Below are 21,421 nucleotides of genomic sequence, written 5' to 3' on the forward strand. Positions count from 1 at the left end.
ACCAGCCTAGCTGCCTACTTTATAGGGGCAATCAGCTCCCCCATGGGTGCTAGATTTGTTTTTAAGCCAGAGTTATTGTGCTTTATGGTTGCTGATAAATAAAGCTAATTTATGTTCCAAACGCTGAATTACCTGATGGACACAAGTGTTTTGCACCTAAACGCTAATCACTGAACAAACAGGCTGCTAAATTTTGAGGCTAATCCTGTCATATATAAATATACTGAAGTCCCTACTTTCACATGATGCTCCTGGAAGTTGCCTATAGAGAGACAGCCATTCCCCCATTCATTGACCTTGCTTGGCACGCAGGATCATTACATCAGAGGAGAGATGGGCATAGCTCTCTGCCTCTAATCCATTCTAACTGCCCAGCTAGGTTCCAATCTCTGGCCACTGAACGAGGGCTAACATTGGAGGAATGTACAGTACATTCTCAGGAATACATTGTGACTGTTTACTGGGAGGAACTGTCAATTAGAAAATGCATAAGTCTGACCTTCTGAACTTTATTTAACTTGAAATTAATTATACAGACAGTAGTAGTTGTATGGGGGAGAATAGGATCTGTATACTAAATACACTGTTGACACCGAATAATTGTTTCTAACCATATGTTAAGGACTAAGGACAGCAATTGAGAAATATTTTTTTTAACATGGAGAGATCAGAGATGTGACATGTATGAGTCTGTTGGCTAGATTTACTAAACTGCGGGTTTGAAAAAGTGGAGATGTTGCCTATAGCAACCAATCAGATTCTAGCTGTCATTTATTTAGTACATTCTACAAAATGACAGCTAGAATCTGATTGATTGCTATAGGCAACATCCCCACTTTTTCAAACCCGCAGTTTAGTAAATCTAGCCCTGTGTGTAGGATGAGTGTACAACTGTAATATGCATGTAGCACACACAATGCTACAGAACATTCTGCACAGACATATTTATTGACATTATTTTGCAGGATTACTATATTAGACACATAGAAAACAGCACATCATATACTTTACATATACACATATGTACAGTTTTAGCACTGGCATAAGAACAAGTAAACATCAATGGTGACTCTTGGCAACTCAACATGAAGAAACAAACAAATAAAACAACCCAGCACAATGAAACAGACTATCAGTATGCATACTACACACATCAGGGTTCACCTCTGCTGACATTACACAATGAGCCCACATATTTAGCATTCGTCTGTTCCGCCGCTTTGCTATTGCTGCCAGGGAAAGGGTTAATCATGTAATAGATTGTGGCTTTAAAAAAAAATGTAGCAGAAAAGGGTCAGGGTCACAAGGGGAGGGGGTGTGGTAGAGAACTTGGACACCGCTCAAAGAAGTCTCTACAGAAGCTGGTGCACTGGTGACAGAAATTAAATTTAGGAGACTAGAAAGAGGGCTGAGTTGGGGGCTCATCTCTGAGAGAAGCCAGCACTGGGATGCAGGGGTTGATGGAAAAAGCAGAGATTATCTCAGACAAGTTGAGTGGGCTGTGTGGAGAGGAAGAGCAGACAGGCAGTGTGGGGTGCATGCAGGGTAGACGGACAGATCAACTCTTCTGTCTGCAGAAACTTATTAGATCTGTGCACGTTCAAGGCAATGCAGAGAGAGATACATTATAAAATAAATGCACAAATAAAATACACCACTCTCCCTGATTCTACAACACATATCTCCCTAGTGTCTGTTACCCCTTCACCCATACAGAAGAATATCGGTGTGGCTACATACAAGAAAATGCCAGTGATATCACGTGTCCAATACGATTGATTTCACCTGCATTTGGGGAGAAGCGAGGGTTAATGGACATTCAAATTGCAGTGAATACAGCCAGCAGCATCCAAAAAATACCTCTATGGCTCTTGGCCACAGGCACAAGTGTATGTGGGTATTGGGTTATTGGAACCAATAGATTCCATCCCCATATACCTGTTTACATGTTTTTATTATTGTTAAAAATGGCATGACTTTAAACACCAGTGGATAACAGGCCTAAAAGTGGGCAGAACACACAATTGCGATGTAGATGCCTTTGGGAGACAGCACGTGAGCTTATTCATAGAGATTGGTACCTGACATCTGACAATTGGGAAAAGGAATAGGATTTAGAAATAAATAGAGGGACAGTCAAGAAGTAAGGTATGCCCCACTGGCTTGCAAAAGCATAGGGTCCCTAGATATAATATAGTTAAACCCATCCTGTTTAGCAATTTTTGCCATTTGGACTGGGTTTGTATAAGTAGTAATAGAAATCTGCCAAAAAATGTGGGGGATATGACATTGAGTGGCAGCTAGCACTCTTGATCATCATCATCATCATCATGTACCCACAAGCTTTTCTCTTGGTTGGAAAGGCAGGAGCACTTTGTAAATGTCTTCATGACCCTACGACTCCAGTCAATACAGGGTGTTGTTGAACTTGTTCCATAACTGCCTACATGATTTAATTCACCCAGGATTTATTTCTCTACTCCCCCCTGCCCTTACGTCCCCTTTGAAATAACCAGACTTGGAACCAGTGTCAACAATGACACACTGCCTGACTAATATTCATGAGGCCTGACTAATATTCATGAGTTTCTCTTTCCTATTTAATCGATAGGTTACATTCCTATAAATATTAGGTCAGCCCACCAAATGGCTGATTCCTCTGTGAAAGTCCCCCTTAAGGAATTGCAGTCATGAAGCTAGTATTTGCCAATTTAGATTGGAATGGTTGTGTTCTGTGGAGCATTTGTTTAAGAGCATATTATTTGTTTGTTTTCTACATCTTCCCTTACTTATTTTAGATCCTCAGTAAACTGAGTATGTATATAAGTATACAAAAGTAATCTGGGACAAATTGCCCAGCGCCAACCTGCTTAAACCATACACACGCAGCAAAATTATGCCCTACCTTCTTCTAAGACATTCTACTTTCAGGGTCTGAGAACTGGGACAGTGCTTGACAATTTGGTAGAGCCTTGTGAAGAGCTGGATGCAAGTCCCCTTGTGTAGCGTAAACTGCATATTTCACTACTGCTCATGCCCACAAAAAAGACTTGTGATAGACTCTGCATACAGACGCAAGCATATCTTGTGTATACGACTCCTTATGCTTATTGGGGCAGATCGTGGAAGGCAAGGGGCGTGCAAGGGTAGGCAAAGTACAATAAGGGCACGTTCATGTAAATGCGACCAATGTAGACCTGGATGCAGACGTAGATATGACAATTGCAGACTAAGTTTTGTTAAGATTTCTATTTAGCCAGTCAGTATATTATGCTTAAATGTCTATTTTGAATCACTTCATTATTTGGTCATAATTTACGTTGCTATATGGCTTCATTCTGGAAATATGGATCTAATGCAAGCCTACTTGCTACAAGGGGGTATTAAATCTGATTAGGATTTTTGAGAATGTAAATGAGAGAGTACAAAACGACCAGTGCAAATATTCATTAAACATTGACAATGGCTAATGACCCTGAGTGCATGTACCTAATCCTGTTCTATATATAAAATAGAGTCAGCCCAAAGATAGAGGCTGATATGCTCTGCCTGAGTAGATAAAACGGTGTACATGTCGATTTAAAGGGCTCTATCAGAATAATTTATAATTTTACATATTTAGGTAATTGGAAGCCACTTTCACAATGTCAACTTTTTATTTTTAGAATTTTTTGGGCCACTAACGTGTTTCTGGCGGACATCGTCTGTGCATTAGTGGCAGCACATGCCAGTATCCATGGGTATTCATTGTGGAATTGATGGGTGGCCAGCATTCTGAATCTTCCCTTCAGAGGTTTGGGTTTGGCTAGTAACCGAGTGGGTGCATTGGACATACAGCTTAAGCAGGGACAGGAAGCAGTAAATTACATTTTGCAGTTTAGAAGAGATGGCTGCTGTAACTTCCTGAAGAGCTTAAAGGGTAACTCCACTCAAAAATGCTGAACAATGTTTGTTTTTGGCTAACATAAACTCTTTGTGTTAGGTACTACAACTTCTGATACTTGACGTTATAACCCCAGAAACACTGTGTTGCTCCAATTTGAAAGATTAGTTGTGAATAACTATACATCCTTAGGTACAGGTGTAACCATGGAAACAGTGTAGCCCAAAGAGTTTATGGTTACAGATGCTGCTAAGGAAGGGTCATTGATTCACAAATCTGTGAATTTGCAGCAACACAGTATTTCTAAGATCTTAATTGTTTATTTAAACCATAAGTCTGGAGTTATGAACTAGCACAGTGCCTGTAATCACCAACTGCTTAGAGGCAGGTACTAGCACAGTGCCTGTAATCACCAACTGCTTAGAGGCTGGAACTAGTACAGTGCCTGTAATCACCAACTGCTTAGAGGCTGGAACTAGTACAGTGCCTGTAATCACCAACTGCTTAGAGGCTGGAACTAGTACGGTGCCTGTAATCACCAACTGCTTAGAGACAGGAACTAGTACAGTGCCTGTAATCACCAACTGCTTAGAGGCTGGAACTAGTACGGTGCCTGTAATCACCAACTGCTTAGAGACAGGAACTAGTACAGTGCCTGTAATCACCAACTGCTTAGAGGATGGAACTAGTACAGTGCCTGTAATCACCAACTGCTTAGAGGCTGGAACTAGTACAGTGCCTGTAATCACCAACTGCTTAGAGGCTGGAACTAGTACAGTGCCTGTAATCACCAACTGCTTAGAGACAGCAACTAGTACAGTGCCTGTAATCACCAACTGCTTAGAGGCTGGAACTAGTACAGTGCCTGTAATCACCAACTACTTAGAGGCTGGAACTAGTACAGTGCCTGTAATCACCAACTGCTTAGAGGATGGAACTAGTACAGTGCCTGTAATCACCAACTGCTTAGAGGCTGGAACTAGTACAGTGCCTGTAATCACCAACTGCTTAGAGACAGGAACTAGTACAGTGCCTGTTATCACCAACTGCTTAGAGGCTGGAACTAGTACAGAGCCTGTTATCACCAACTGCTTAGAGGCTGGAACTAGTACAGAGCCTGTAATCACCAACTGCTTAGAGGCAGGAACTAGTACAGTGCCTGTAATCACCAACTGCTTAGAGACAGGAACTAGTACAGTGCCTGTTATCACCAACTGCTTAGAGGCAGGAACTAGTACAGTGCCTGTAATCACCAACTGCTTAGAGGCTGGAACTAGTACAGTGCCTGTAATCACCAACTGCTTAGAGACAGGAACTAGTACAGTGCCTGTAATCACCAACTGCTTAGAGACAGGAACTAGTACAGTGCCTGTTATCACCAACTGCTTAGAGGCAGGAACTAGTACAGTGCCTGTTATCACCAACTGCCTTTAGCAAGGAACTTGAACAGTGCCTATAGTCACCAGGTTCCTGGAGCCAGGAGCTAGCGCAGTGCCTGTAATCATCACCTGCTTGGAGCCAAGAACTAGCTCTGTACCTGTCTCTGGCTATCTACTGTGTGGACTGTGAACCTAGCACAGTGCCTGTAGACACCAGTTGCCCAGAGCAAGGCACTAGTTTTGTGCCTCCTGTTATCGGCTGCCTGGCGTCAGGAACCGCGTGCTGTACCTGTGTCCATGAACATGCATTCCCTCCTACAGCTACAATTCCTGTTCCACTACCTAATGTATCAAATGAACCTCACATGTGTTGGAGCTTTATAAGTAAAATATAAGAAGTCCTATTTCAAGTATCAGGAATTATTCCACTGACATGTAGAACCCAACAAAACTTCTTTAAAAAGGAACATATTTTTGTAGTTATTTGAGTGGAGTTACTCTTTAACTAAATTGTTCTAGAACCCAACATCCGGGTTGCTAATATTCAAGAAACATTATTCTATTTTTAAGTTAAAAATACCTTGAAACTTTACATGATCTTTGGGGCAGCTATTTCATTCCACCTTTCGTTGTTTGTATATGTTCATGCTTTATGTATTTGAAAGTTAATCCATGAATCATACCCACAGCACAATCAATGTCTTCTCTATGTTTACCAGTCTATACAGTTGACAACTCACAAGTAGGATGATGATGACCTACCACCCCACGGTGGAGACAATCTCTATGAGGATTGTTCACATTGGGCTTAATATGTTACAAGTGGCAGCGGTATGCGTCTGTGTAATTGTGTGTGTTGGAGATTATCCAGAACAAGGTTTACCTATGAAAAACATGTCTCTGAGCATCGGTTTACTTATTTAATACTGCTGATTTGTTATTTTTGGAATATCCAGTATTCTTTAATAGAATATGTTCTAAAATGTTCTGAAACACTATGACAATCATAGGCATTAAAGTTTGGGTCAAAGCATATTTCAATAATTTCTTTTCTCCTGTACTGTTCTTTGTCGGTGTGTTTAGAGACCACATCTCCTGGAAAATCTTCTTTCATTACAATAAAACATCTGTGTTACACCCTGGACGTGTGTTCATTCCATTGTTCAGACACCATTATTACAGCACGTCACAGGCAGCCCTCTAGTCAGTCACATAGATCCTTCTTCCTGCTATGACCAATGGCCTTAAACGAAGTGGTTTAGAGGACATGCTCGGAGCTGCTCTCAGGATACTCAAAGCTATGCTGCCGCTCACTCAGCGTGATGTTCTCTGTAGTACTGCTGCCCATCTTCTCATGGTACCACATGCCATCACTGTGCCGTGATTTGCTTGCTCCATTGTTGCAGCTATCGACCAGTTTATGCTTTTCACAGACATTGCCGAGTCCAGCTCGGGGAGGTTGGCTGTAGGTATGTTTATATTCATCTTCAATGTCTTTCCCAAGTTTCCACCGTTTCCACTTCTTCAGCAGCTCAGACTGGACCTGTGGGGGCGAACAGATTGTTGGTAAAATAACTTCTGTGACGTACTACATTGTAGTCTCCTCACAAATCAGTCAAGTTCAATGTACACAAAATAATATAGCAAATGTTTTCCTAGTCTGCTAGATCTTCACCCACTTCATATTTTCCTTGCTATTTTCCTCTGCTAAATACTTGTCATGCTAATCCCTGTTTATTTCTAGTCTCAAAATGCAATTCTGTGTCTTGCCGATTTCCAGTTTCCTTCCTACTGTCTCACTTCATTCATCTTGCGGGGAGACAGGGGAGAGGAGAAAGTGATGGCAGATATGAAGGGAAGATTTATGTAACGGAAGAAGAGTTATGGGGAAGGGGGGCAGCATTTTTATGGAAAAGTCCCAAACCAATGAGGCAACTCTAACTCCACCGGAGTCCAAGACCCACTGACTAATCATTGTACCTGCTCACTTCTAGAGACACCGGGCCTGATTCATTAAGGATCTTAACTTGAGAAACTTCTTATTTCATTCTCCTGGACAAAACCATGTTACAATGCATGGGGTGCAAATTAGCATTCTGTTTTGCACAGAAGTTAAATACTGTTTTTTCATGTAACACACAAATACTTGATAGCTTATTTGTACACTGAAATTTAAAGTTGATATTTGTGGCTACATGAAAAAACAGTCAGTATTTAACTTATGTGCAAAACAGAATACTAATTTGCACCCCTTGCTTTGTAACATGGTTTTGTCCAGGAGACGGAAATAAGAAGTTTCTCAAGTTAAGATCCTTAATGAATCCGGCCCTAAGTCTTGTTTTCTGCAATATCCGTCTGTCTTCATATCACACTGTTACCCCATAGTAAGCTCTCTGCATATTTCTACACTGCCTCAGTTCATCTTCTTGCATGAAAATGCAAACACCTATGAAATGCATGTTACAGGACTTCCATTGCTATTAATGTACATGTCTGCAGCATGTCTTCATTGGAAAAAACACCCACGTATCATGCATGTGAAGCAATTGCAGTGCAGCCATGCAGCATACGTGTGCGTGTGCAGAATAACACGACCGGTCTGGTCACTATCCCCTCCATCCGCTTCACATCACACAAATCTGCACATTTTCTCTGTTAATCAGGCACTGTCCTCCAGCCCCCAGCCCTTTACAAAACTTCCATTAAAACTTGGCTGCAGATTTTTGTTTACAGATAGACATTGGTTTACACACTTCACTATAAATAATGATGCAGATGTTCTCAGCAGGAAACTGGACAAGTGGCAGCAAAAGAATGGTGTATATCATATATGACAGTTATGACAGGGAATGTATCACTGATTGAAAACATTAGAAGAAATGATTCCGGGGGAAAGAATAAATACAAATAAATGATACACCCTTAAATGTATACATGTGGCATGAAGACAGCTGCTGAGAACAGCAGTATATACACAAAATATCATAACAGACTTCAAAATGGGAAAAAGTACTTTTTTGGTATCTCTGTGCTGGGTGTAGATGAAGTGTCTCAGTGAAGTTATTGGTTGATAGTCAGGGGCTGGCTGGAATGGGGGGCAGGGGGGCATCTACCCCACAGGCCTGTCCATAGTCGACTACCTTGGGTCACTTGGCCACCTGCATTTTTTTCCCTTTAAAATGTTTCTAATAGTCGAGTCTTACCCTCTGGGCTAAAATTTGCCAGCCCTCCCCTGTCGATGGTGAACTCAGAGGCTTTACTGGGCCTTTATGCAAAATCTTAGCTATGCCCACTGTATAATGCAGCATCGAGTGGACTTGTACTATATATTGTTGTAAAATATATTCATTCCCCAGTGTCAACCGTGTCTCCCTTTCCCTTTAGATTGTAAGCACTAGTGAGCAAGACCCTCTTCTCTCCTGTTCCTCCTCCATGGTCTTCACACCTCTATCAGTGGCTGTGATCCTGTTAGTTGTGCCCAGACTCCTAGACACAGGTTTCAGATTGTGCCCCTTGAACCCCATTGCCCATTAAGGCTATTATTAGCTGTGTGGAGAGTTGTACTGTATTGTCCTGTACCATGTTTTGTTGTTTGCCATCTGTACGTCTCTGAGGACCATTTGTGGCGATCTACAAATAAAGGTTAATAATAATTATGATATACTGGGCAATGGAGATCTCATTTCTTTGTGATCCACTCCAGCGTTGTGGTACATCTAACTCTGCTTGTAAGCCCATGTATCATCTCTATCATTAGGTTCCTGGTGAAAATGGAGGACACTGCAAGGCTGGATCTCCATCCTTTGGGCCCTCACAGTAGTGGTGTAGTGTGTGGTATCAGAGTGTCTAGAAAGTACCCTGCCCTCACAGGTAGGCAGATGGCTTCTTATGGGATGACAGCCAGGCCCACAGTCCCTCTGGGGCTTGCTCGCAATCCAACCCCATTACCAGCTCCTCTGATAAGGCTGTATTCTTGTGAATACTGGTTCAGCCCTCAGTATAGCTGCTTCCACTGTGTATAAGAGGGAAGTGCACTATATACTAAACTGCCATTTGACAATATAAATAGGAAGGAAAAATAAAACATTATTATCATCATTTGTTTATATAGCGCCACTATATTACGCAGCACTTTACAGAGAATATTTAATTATTCACATCAGTCCCTGTCCCATTGGAGCTTACACTCCAATTTCTTTTTTACAGAGTGTAAATGGCTGTACACAGCAAAGAACTCCGTTAAGAATGTGGCCTCTCTAACCTTTTGTCTAATGTCAACAGCTGTTCCACAAAATGAATGACGAAATATTCTGTACTTTGCAGGGAACGTCCTCACTGTGCCCAATACATCGGCCAGTGCAGCCTCCTGCTCTTACATAAACACCATCATCATCCATGTTCTGTGGCAAAAACTAGTACACTTGTGTGAATTGAGGAGCTTTAGCCAATTTGCACTTAGTAAATGAGGCCCCGGACTCCAATAGAACAGCACTCCAGTTGGCCAAATGATTCTTGTAAAAGAAGAGTACTTGGCATTTGAATACATACGACATCCTTCAGAGTTAGAAGCAAGGCAAAAAAATTGAGCAAGTTTGCTCCTGGACCAGCATGTTGTGATGCAAGGGGTGCAATTTTTTTATTTTTCTGCATGCAGGCACACACATGTTAGTACCTGCCCCCTCCCAACTCTAAATTTGTTTGCACAATATAATCTTGCCCCCCACCCCCACACTGCAGCATGGTTTAGCCAAGGTGCAATACAGCCCCTTTTTTTTTTTTCAATTCTTTGCCATAAATCTAAATGAGGCCCATGGTGTCTGACATCAAATTGTGCTTTTTTATTCAATAACAAGAGTAGTTGCAGTATAATATCCCATAATCACTGATGTCTTACAGCAGCCAGAAACACTAAGGGGTATATTTACTAAACTGCGGGTTTAAAAAAGTGGAGATGTTGCCTATAGCAACCAATCAGATTTTTGCTGTCATTTTGTAGAATGTACTAAATACATAACTAGAATCTGATTGGTTGCTATAGGCAACATTCTCCACAATTTAGTAAATATACCCCTAAATAACAATATTGTTTTTTACAAAGACAATAGTGAAATAGGCCAACTTAATTTAGCCCATTAATGATTGGGAGTACTTGTGGCTTTCATTGCCAGAGCACTTTTAGCATTTTTGGTATGTGCTGATTAAACAAGAATAATTACTTATTAATTTACTTGTGAATTTAGCTTTTATGTGAGCAACAGGCATTTTTTTTTTACTTAATTTGAATAGACCAAGTTAGACAAATAGTAAAAAAGTTAATTTTTCCATAATGATTAAATATTAATTATTAAACCCCACTAATATGTCATAAAATATGTCCTGTCTTTTTATCTACCCAAAATGTATAGTTTACTGTAGTTTAGGCTCTAACTTTTTTTTAATTCCTAATTTTCTGTTTTTTTTTATTTATTTTTATGACTGTATCCTGGAGTAGGTCAGTGATAGTGTGGCTGCATGTGTCCAGATTAACCCGGGAGTGTGTAGTCACCATCATCATCATATGACTAGAAATAAAGCTCAGTACTTCCAAACGGGGTTAAAATTACTGTGTGTCGGCTGCCAACAGTGTCCACGAAAACAATCACTTTGGATTTTAGTCATCCCTGGAAGAAACAACCCACGGCAGCCCGTGACTATGATCATTGTTAGTGTGAGGTTATCCCTAATCCACACTAGTAGGATCCACTGGGATCCGGTCACACAGCAGGATGTACTAAATGTACACCTCCAGTGTTCTGTACACGTTGGGACAAATTCTACACAGATCCAGCCAAATGACACACACACAGTACATACATTATGTATACGTATACTAAAAACACATCTGCAGTGCTAAAACTGCTAATGCAATAGTTTTATTTCCATAATGGAAACAGTCCATTCAGCTTGTCTGGTCTAAAGGGAGACGCCACACACATGAAATCGCTCCCTACACTTCCTTTAAAAGTTCTTGCACTGCATAATATTGTTGACTACACAATGTGCTGAGATTGTTCTTTGTTGCTGTAGTTATTTTAGTCTAAACAGTTTACAATGTCACCAGTACACCACAAGTCACTTACCTCTTTGTTGACAAAACAATACAGTACAGCTACCAGCATACCCTGTGGAGGAGAGCTGGAGTCAAAATCACTTCTGATAATGAGACATTGAGCAATGACATGGTGGGTTTGTGGTGGGGGAAAGAGGAGAAGGTTACCTGGAAGGAGCTAAAGAAGAGGTCAAAGAAAAGTTTGACCAGTCGCAGAGTTCCTTGTGCGGTTTCGTCTGTGATTAGCGCAAATACCACCTCGTGTATTCCAAGCAGAGGAATTAGGGTGAGCGTGGACCTGGCCAATCTGAGGAGAGACAATGTAACAAGCAGGTGAAGCTACACCGTTTCCATCCAGGTGACTTTCCTGGTCAACTACGGTTTCAATGTTCTGCAGTCTCAGTGCACTGCTATCTGCTCTCATATGTCTCTCACCTGAGTTTATAGTCTGTGTACCTCATCTGATGAGCTCGCATCTTGGACAAAAGAATCTGAATAATCCGCATAAAAATTAAGAAGTTGATCTAAAAGTTAAAGAAAAGAAAATTGTTCATAGTTCAACTGTAAACAAAAGCAAACCTGGTCCCTGCATTCTGACAGGACTCTCTATGTGTCTTTGGCATACAATAAGTTGGCTCAGTGGTAAAGAGCACTGAATATAAGGCAATGAAGGAGAGACTTGCTGTAGATCCCAGTTTGATCCCCAATGTTATCATTTTGTGATCTAGTTACTTTGTGTCCCCATATCCTAGGTACCGAAAATGTGACTGTAATATATATGCTATATTTTCAAATGTGATAATGCAATGTTGGGTAAATCCATAAGCACTGTGTTATTACCAATATAGCAAGGAACACAGGAGAGCGTAAGATCCACCAATATGCCATGTTGTTGTTTATGGTCCAGCACCTGAGAGTAGAAATGAAATCCACAGTTAAGGGCTGCATTACACAATGCAAGATCAACCAGTTTAGGTGCACATACACTGTCTTACTATGACAGACAATTAGGTTATTTTATATTGGGTTTATGGGATCAGGATTGGTGGAAAATGCAGCGTAAAAATGACCACGTGTTTGGTCATCAGACAGCACTAACTGCACTCTTAACCCCATGTGTGGTCATCAGACAGCACTAACTGCACTCTTAACCCCAAGTGTGGTCAACAGACAGCACTAACTGCACTCTTAACCCCATGTGTGGTCATCAGACAGCACTAACTGCACTCTTAACCCCAAGTGTGGTCAACAGACAGCACTAACTGCACTCTTAACCCCAAGTGTGGTCATCAGACAGCACTAACTGCACTCTTAACCCCATGTGTGGTCATCAGACAGCACTAACTGCACTCTTAACCCCATGTGTGGTCATCAGACAGCACTAACTGCACTCTTAACCCCATGTGTGGTCATCAGACAGCACTAACTGCACTCTTAACCCACATGTGTGGTCATCAGACAGCACTAACTGCACTCTTAACCCCAAGTGTGGTCAACAGACAGCACTAACTGCACTCTTAACCCCAAGTGTGGTCATCAGACAGCACTAACTGCACTCTTAACCCCATGTGTGGTCATCAGACAGCACTAACTGCACTCTTAACCCCATGTGTGGTCATCAGACAGCACTAACTGCACTCTTAACCCCATGTGTGGTCATCAGACAGCACTAACTGCACTCTTAACCCACATGTGTGGTCATCAGACAGCACTAACTGCACTCTTAACCCCATGTGTGGTCATCAGACAGCACTAACTGCACTCTTAACCCCATGTGTGGTCATCAGACAGCACTAACTGCACTCTTAACCCCATGTGTGGTCATCAGACAGCACTAACTGCACTCTTAACCCCATGTGTGGTCATCAGACAGCACTAACTGCACTCATACCCCATGTGTGCCGGGCGGCACAAACTAAACATTTTCACCAAACTTAAGCAACATTACTAATGGCAGCCTATATTGCAGTCTGGCACTAAATGCAGGTAAATCTGGAAGTAATTTTTCAGGAATATTCATTGTTGCCTATGGGCACATGAGGTACCTGCCATGCTAACTATTATGTAAATTCTCCACTGAATACTGAAACAAATTCTACTCCATCTGCAAGTTAGCATACACGTGACTGAGCAAAATAAAAAATAGTGGAGGATGCTGGGGCATGGAAAAGTGGAGTTAGTTAAGGATATTAAACAGAGGAGCACAATAGAGAGAAGTGTCAGATAACAGCTGTCCAAGAGGAGTTTCAGTACTGTTCATGTGTTTAAGAGGTGATTTGTTGACAGCTTGCTCTGCTCCAGAGCTCCGGGAAATTGGCCTGTCTCTGTGACAAGCAGTAATGAGTTTTATCAGCTACAACAGTTTCTACACAAACAGAGTGAGTGTCACCAGTGATCTCTTTACTGGCTCTTGATGTTATAATACGTTCATGTTCCATCCAAGAGAAAGCCAAGAGGAAAGTGAAAAACGCACTTTCACAAAACACATCCTGCTCTTACAGACAACACAGGTTGTTGTCTTCTCAAGAGAGCAGCTGCGGGCCACTCTATAGACATCCCTGGGACACAGGCCATCGCAGCTCTCTGATTGGCAGCTGGAGAGAACCTAAAATGTATACAGTATTCTGTAGAGGCAGCATTAATCCGCTGGGCTTACCATCCTGCAAATGAGCCAGGAAGCGAATCGTGATTGTGTTTTTTTTTGTGCACTTGGAAAGGACTTCATTATAAGCGTTTTTTCATCTTTTAGTTAGATTTTAAACATAACACTGTACAGTGGCTGGGTAGACAGCAGAAAACTGAACATAAATGAAGTGAAACAATTGTTTAGCTTTGCAGACAGAGTAACATTTTTAACTCCACAAATTTTCCCCTTAATTAAATATGAAATGTTTTGCATTTTATTCTTACCCATTTTCTGCTGCCTTCTTGTGGTTAGAAAGCATACAAAAAAGTTGGTCTTAAAGGGTTCTACACTCGAAATGTATTTTTTAACATGAAGGGCCTGATTCATATTGGAATGCAATGTGAACGCAATTTTCGTTTAAAAAATTCGGACACTAATTGCACCCACGTCCGCATGTATTCAAGTACAAGGGAGACTCAAGAAACGTTTCCATTTGAATATAGGTATAAGTACCGTTTGGCTATATCTAACTTGCTGTATGCTGACTGACAGAACAGGCTACAGCATACACACATACATGTGTGCAATAATAAAGTCCCATGAGAACACATGCCAAATAAAATAAATCTATTAAATAAATGACCAACTCTTAATAGTATAATTCTTAACAAAAATAAATTTTTAATTTTGTTTTTGTTTTTACATGAAATACATGATCAGGATGTTCTTATACATAACAAGTATTTTTATAGTTTCTCTAACTTGCAAACACATGTTCAAGGACACAAATGTGTAGTCATCGCTATCAATCAGCACTTACACCTGCCTATCACTAGCCATATCACTAGCTGGTGCAAGTGATACAGCTAAAAGGCACGTACCAAGAGCTTGAATCAGACAACCTCGGCACGCACCATACTGTACATTGCTAACTTGCGTCTGCGGACCTATCCTTTTTTAATGGGGAGGGGGGTGATTTAGCATAATTTCGCCTCTCCTTCATTCTGAGTGGCTGGCCCATGTTGGCCCTGCCCCACACGGTCGATTGGCCCCACCCCCTCCTCGGTTTGAACGGCGTCTTGGACGCAATTTAAAGATAGGCTTGTGCTGCTAGAGGGGGCAGGTGCCTCAATCGCCCCCTCCTGGATCCGCCACTGCCCCTTGCCTCCCCATTCTGCCCTTCATGTTGTAGGAAGTGTCTTTTGCGTTTAGACATGAATTGCATGCAATTGTGTTCACTGGTGTAAGGTTCGTTTCAGAGCACGTGCAATGTCACGCAAGATACAGTACGCCTGAAGATGAATCAGGCTTGAAGTGTGAAGAGGGGGTAGCTATTACAAAAAAATTAGTTAAACAATTGCCTTCCATGCTCCTGTCAAGGCAGCTTTTAGACTGCTATCATGTGAACAGAATACCATACTTGCCCACTGACCTCAAAAGAGGTGGACTTCACATCAAAGTGGGCCTTTCCGGTATGGGTGGGTCAGTATGTCCCAATTCTGCATGTCTAAATGTTGGGAAATATGAAATACTGGGAAAATACCACAGTCTGATTTTTGTGGGGTTATTATCAAAGGCACAACTACCATAGTAGCACGGAGTGATGTAGCTATGGGGTTTACCAGTTACAGGGGGCTCAACTTCCCTGTCCAGCCTTTAGGAAATGAGTACTTACTTAGTGCTGCAGAGGAGGTGGTAAATCTAAAGGCTTCCTCCATTGTGGAGGTTTTACTTTTAGGGGTTAAATGTGCAAAATAGAGCCTAAGGCTATACAGTCCCTATTCCATGTGTGATCTATATACAATCCCTGTAGCGTGTATACAGTACAGCACTTATCTGTTCTTCAGCTTCTTTATGTTGGAGGAGCCAGCCGTAGTGACTACGCTGTCCACAGCCGTGGGACAAACCTTAGGTCATCTAATTTGAAATGAGTAGCACACAAACTTTGCCAGAAAATGCATATAGATAATGCTTACATCTAGGGGTTATATTTGCAAATTAGAGCTTTACAGTATAGTTTGCACATTTAACATCCTGTTTTTCTGCAATATTGCAACAGAGAACATAATAACAATGGTCTAAAATTCACTGTGTTATTACAGCATGATTCCTTTTCGTTTTCAGAAAGGGAGTAATAGACTAGAGAGCAATGCAAGATCAGAATGTTGATGAACTCTTGAACATAAAAATAGCACCACACAGAACCTGATGTGTCAAAAAAACACTTGGTTATTCCAAGATTATTTGTGCTTTATATAAATATATATACTCGTTTCAGGAGATGCTTTCAGAAAGACAAATTTTACTTTACAAAGATTAAGAGAAAAAGGTTTCCCTCAAATTGGAAGCACTCTTAGTTTTTCCAAATTAATTTTTAATAAGTATTTAATTTTTATTCATTTAATAAACAATTAAAACCAAAAATGAGCAAAATATTTTAAAATCAAGAGAGAAGATGTGTAGGAAAAATAGATTTGTGTATTAAAAGAAAACTGTGCTCTCACAGCTCACATATAACACTAATGCAAATGTCATCATTCCTATTTGGGGTATCTGAATGCGGTCGGGTTATAGTGTTTTTTCTTAGAGACAAAATTAGTATAATATATACTAAGCAATGAATCTGTCAGCTCATCAAAGGTTTATTTTATCACATGACGCTTATAAGATTATATTAACAGCCGCTAACAGAGGTTCCTAAAGAACTATTATGTATCCAATAATGAATTCACAGTCCCTAAAAAGGAAGGGGGGGTTGGTGAACTTTTATTATATTAAGAATGTCTATATCATTTCTGTTGTGTTCCAGAATTATTATCATCCTTTATTTATAAGGCGCCACATGATTTCCACAGCGCAGTAAACAATACAAACAGTATAGCACACAGGATAAAACAGAACAGAACAATAAATGAGTAAAACCAAGACTCCAAGGGCTAGATTTACTAAGTTGCGGGTTTGAAAAAGTGGGGATATTGCTTATAGCAACCAATCAGATGCTAGCTTTCATTTATTTAGTGCTTTCTACAAAATGACAGCTAGAATCTGATTGGTTGCTATAGGCAACATCCCCACTTTTTCAAACCCGCAGCTTAGTAAATCTAGCCCCAAGAGCTCCAAGCATAGCTAGTACAGTGAGGCTGGAGGAGAAGAAATGGTATAGAGACAGGAGGAAGAGGGTCCTGATCGTAAGAGCTTACATACTAAAGGGAAGGCACACAGCCAGCAGGCACATGGGGAGTCAGAGGAGGGGATTAAGCACAAGAGCAGCTCGTACAGGGACAGGGGAAGACAGACGTGAGGTAATCAAACATGGAGATTGGCAAAACAGAAAAAATCTACAATGTTGTAACATTAGACAACTGTCCGGAAGAATGGTCAAATAATTTGTCACATGTCTGGATCAAAATGCACTGACGTAGAAATCTTAATACCTCTTACAAATACTTACACTACATTTTCAAAAGTGTATTTGACAGCCACCCACGGGATGATAAATAAAATGGGGGTCCCTGTAAAATAAACAACAAAACAATATAATCACTAAAAAAGACCTATTGCAAGATATGATACAAAGCAATTTTTTTTTCATCAGTATATTGAGATGAAACGGGAATATGATAAAAAAAGAAAAATCAATAAAAGATAAAAAAGTATAATAAAAATATAGAAATTATACAATGTACTAGGGTGGAGAGAGCTCAGGAGGGCATGAACTGTATAGGGTACTTCTGCCATATTGTGCACTTTGGAAAAATGGAAAATATATTAGGTTTGGTGGGAAAGGGGTGGTGCATAAGGATGTGCGTTTATAGAATCCTGTGCACAAAGTCCAGCTTTGTATATGTATATCAAATGCACACAGTATCCAATTGCTGTAAGGATACCAAGACAAACACTTACCTGCAGGAAATATCAGCAGTATGATTGAAACCCACCATATACTATTTCCAAATTAGATCCCTATAGTTATTCCTGTGACAAATTTTATTGTAAAAAAAATCACCACCTTTACCAGTAATGTGACTATAGCCACATTTCCTATGTGGCCTCCTACCTTAGGCCAGATGTGCTCAAATCCAGTCCTCAAGAGCTACCAACAGGTCATGTCTTCAGGATTTCTGTCTGTAGAATCAGGTTGGCAGCACGGTGGCTCAGTGGTTAGCACTTCTGCCTCACAGCACTGGGGTCATGAGTTCGATTCCCGACCATGGCCTTATCTGTGTGGAGTTTGTATGTTCTCCCTGTGTTTGTGTGGGTTTCCTCCCACACTCCAAAAACATACTGGCAGGTTAATTGGCTGCAATCAAAATTGATCCAAGTCTCTCTCACTGTTTGTGTGTGTGTGTATGTATGATAGGGAATTTAGACTGTAAGCTCCAATGGGGCAGGGACTGATGTGAGTGAGTTCTCTGTACAGCGCTGCGGAATTAGTGGCGCTATATAAATAACTCAGGATGATGATGATGATCACCAGTGCATCATTAAAGAAATCCTGAAAACATGAACTGTTGGTAGCTCCTGGGGGCTGAGTTTGGGCATCTCCTTTAGGAGGTGACATCTAATACTGCATTTAATTTGAGTTCACTAAAAACAGACAGGCACTAGCTGCCACATTAATGTCAGAAAATTGACCACCCTCGTCTTATTCACCCTCAGCATTGTAAACATGCCGGCAGCTGGGTGATATATTCACACTCTGGTGTAAATAAACCATTATATAACTTCTTTCAGTCATTTCTATATAGTGGTGCATCACTTGTAATGTATCAAACACATTGTCACATCCACTTTCCATGGCAACAAGCAAAGTTAATAGAGTTCACACTGAATATTGTTTTTGTAAGAGGGTGCAAGGGAGGATGCATTGGTTCTTGTCACTGGTCAGTTTAGATGGTGCAGTCTGAAGTTATACATTATTATAATACAATCTTACTTCCTTTAACAATGAAAGGGTAATTAGCAATTCTTAAACCGAACAGCATATAACAGGATGAAATGTTATTAAAAGGGCTTCTCTGCTCATAACACAGGAAGAATTATAATAGAGGATTGAAACATAATAATCAGCTCTGGTAAAAAATTAAATGGCTGTATCTGCTTCTGTATCAGTCACGTGTGTGTGTATCTTACTTTGACCATAGTGTCCTGGCTACTTAATGTGTCCACCTCCCAGCTGGTAGTTCCAAGGGAACCCCTTCCCTTGGGCACCCCCTCAACTTATATCCCCCAGGTGCAGCCCCACTTAATTGATTGGTGGCAGAAGAATGTTAAAATGTGCTCTGCTTGCAGTGGCGGATCCAGGGGGGGGGCGATCGCCCCCCCCCTAGCAGGGGCTTGCTGCCGGCGGCTGCACACTGTGCAGGTCCGTTCAGCAGTGACAGTGTTCTGCCCGGCTGCTCTGATTGTGTTTTAAACACAATTAGAGCAGCGGGGCAGCACACTGTCACTGCCGAGCGGACCTGCACATACTGTGCAGCCGCCGGCAGCCTTAGAAATTAGAAAGGGGGCGGGGCCTAAATCCCCCCCCCCCCCCCAAAATCGCCCGGGGTATAGCAATAGTCTGGATCCGCCCCTGTCTGCTTGTATACGTTGTAGAAATTCATCTGATTGGCAGAAATGCAAAATGACAGCTGACCAATCAGCTGTGTAATCTGTGCCAATCCTGCTTCCTTTCAAAATTCTCCAGGTGTAGCTACCTGTAGAAAAGATGAAGCGGGGCTGTATTGGGGGTGAGTAACTTGATATCTGCAGTGTCGAAAGGTGAAGAGAAAAGAGAATGGTTTTTCTGGATCTCTAATAATATATTCCAACCACTCTCAGCATAGTGCCTAATTGCTGAATACAGCAGCTATTAGGAGAAAAGTCTAAGTTTGGGTGGAGGTCTGTCATCATAGAATATATGGACTGAAGCCTTGGTTAGGCTCTAGAATGGACTAGAGCCTTGGTTAGCCAATTGTTTGGTCACACAAACGTAGATAATCTTAAACATTGTTTCTATCCAAAAAACAATCCAACCACAAACAACATATTTGTTTCCTGTCTAACAGAGAACTAGAGAAATTTGGAAATTAGTAGAACTGGTTTCCAAATCTCCACAGCTCTGTTGTAGTGGTTGGTCAAACATTGACCGAAGGTGCAAGGTACTTAAACCAGCTCTACTCACCCCATCCTATGCAGATATAAAGCGCAAAGTAACTTCTTTCTGAGAAGACAGCTAAGACCAGCAGATTGTGCAGGTAGATCCCCTCCACCAGCAGCCAGCAGTAATTAGCGATGATTCCGTACTGCATAAGCACGGTGGCAGCGCGGCACCCAGCCTGGGAGAACTGGAGAGCACAATGAGTGGATACAGAGGGAGTCACGGAAGGATACTTTACAAGGTGAAATGGGGTATACATTGTAATTGAGGAAAACACATGAGAATGAGTGCATTGTTGTAACAGAGGCCATTCATTAGAACAGGGTTAGACCAAAAATAATCAAGACAGACGGTTTTTCCCCTTGTTCAACATTTATTGACATACATCATTTTTATACATATATATATATATATATATATATATATATATATATATACACACACACACACACACACAAGTTTTTAATTTGTTTTATGACACATAAGCCATATTTTATTGGTGATATTGCACATGTTTAGGTATTTCAGTCTGTGCTTTATTATACATTTAACTGGAAAATATATCCTGGTCTCAACTATCCTGTTAGTTCAAGATGCTACAGCAAAACAACAGAATTTGATATAAGTAGATTTTTATTATCCTTGATGCATACAGATTTCATTTTCCCATATCTATATTATTGATATTTAAAACTTACTACACTATTAATGCTCTCCGGTTGTTTTTGTTATCATATATATATATATAATTTATCTTCTCCTGATGAAGTCTGCTATTGTAGACGAAACGCGTTGAGAGTACTTGCTGTGCTGTTGCTGTTCTTAACTTATTGAAAGGTGGTCCTGTCCAGAGAGGCTTAATATCTGCTACTAGACATGTAAGTGGCTACCTTTTTTAATAAAGTGTATTTTTGAGATATTACGCCGTTGGTCCTTTGTTTATCTTTGTCATTTGAGGACTTCTTTGCCTTATGATTGGGCAATAAAGAGAATGTGACCTGATCGTGCTGTCTATGGAACATCATTACAGATAAGCGAAAAAGTTTTTATTTCTGGTACGCACACACCCGTATACATGTGGATTGGGTGACCCTTAATTTATGCTGAGGGACTTGTTATTGAATATACTCTTGTCCTATGCTGTGAAATCTCCATGTTTGATACATATACACCCCTATAAATTGCACGTGGGTGGTATATATTTTTTGGTCTCTGGTTTCCTCATCACTGGTGCTAAAGTCCCACTGTGGATTCGTGTATGACTCCATTTATATTATTGTACTACACTACTGTGCGCCTCCTC

General features: G+C 40.9%; 1 protein-coding gene across 2 annotated transcripts in view; it reads right to left on the reverse strand.

Moving 5' to 3' along the window:
• Positions 1–929: 929 nt before the first annotated feature.
• The window catches only part of GCGR (glucagon receptor), a 50,181-nt gene continuing 29,689 nt past the window's right edge, over positions 930–21,421 (reverse strand). For both annotated transcript variants that reach the window (XM_075216814.1, XM_075216816.1), the window contains 7 exons: positions 20,143–20,305; positions 17,428–17,488; positions 12,191–12,260; positions 11,786–11,874; positions 11,519–11,657; positions 11,382–11,423; positions 930–6,805 (listed from right to left, as the gene is read on the reverse strand). In XM_075216814.1, coding sequence (XP_075072915.1) covers positions 6,521–6,805; positions 11,382–11,423; positions 11,519–11,657; positions 11,786–11,874; positions 12,191–12,260; positions 17,428–17,488; positions 20,143–20,305 — 849 coding nt within the window. In that variant the 3' untranslated portion in view covers positions 930–6,520. The remainder of the gene's footprint in view (positions 6,806–11,381; positions 11,424–11,518; positions 11,658–11,785; positions 11,875–12,190; positions 12,261–17,427; positions 17,489–20,142; positions 20,306–21,421) is intronic.

Source organism: Mixophyes fleayi, chromosome 6 (genome assembly GCF_038048845.1).
Source record: "Mixophyes fleayi isolate aMixFle1 chromosome 6, aMixFle1.hap1, whole genome shotgun sequence".
Lineage (NCBI taxonomy): Eukaryota > Metazoa > Chordata > Amphibia > Anura > Limnodynastidae > Mixophyes > Mixophyes fleayi.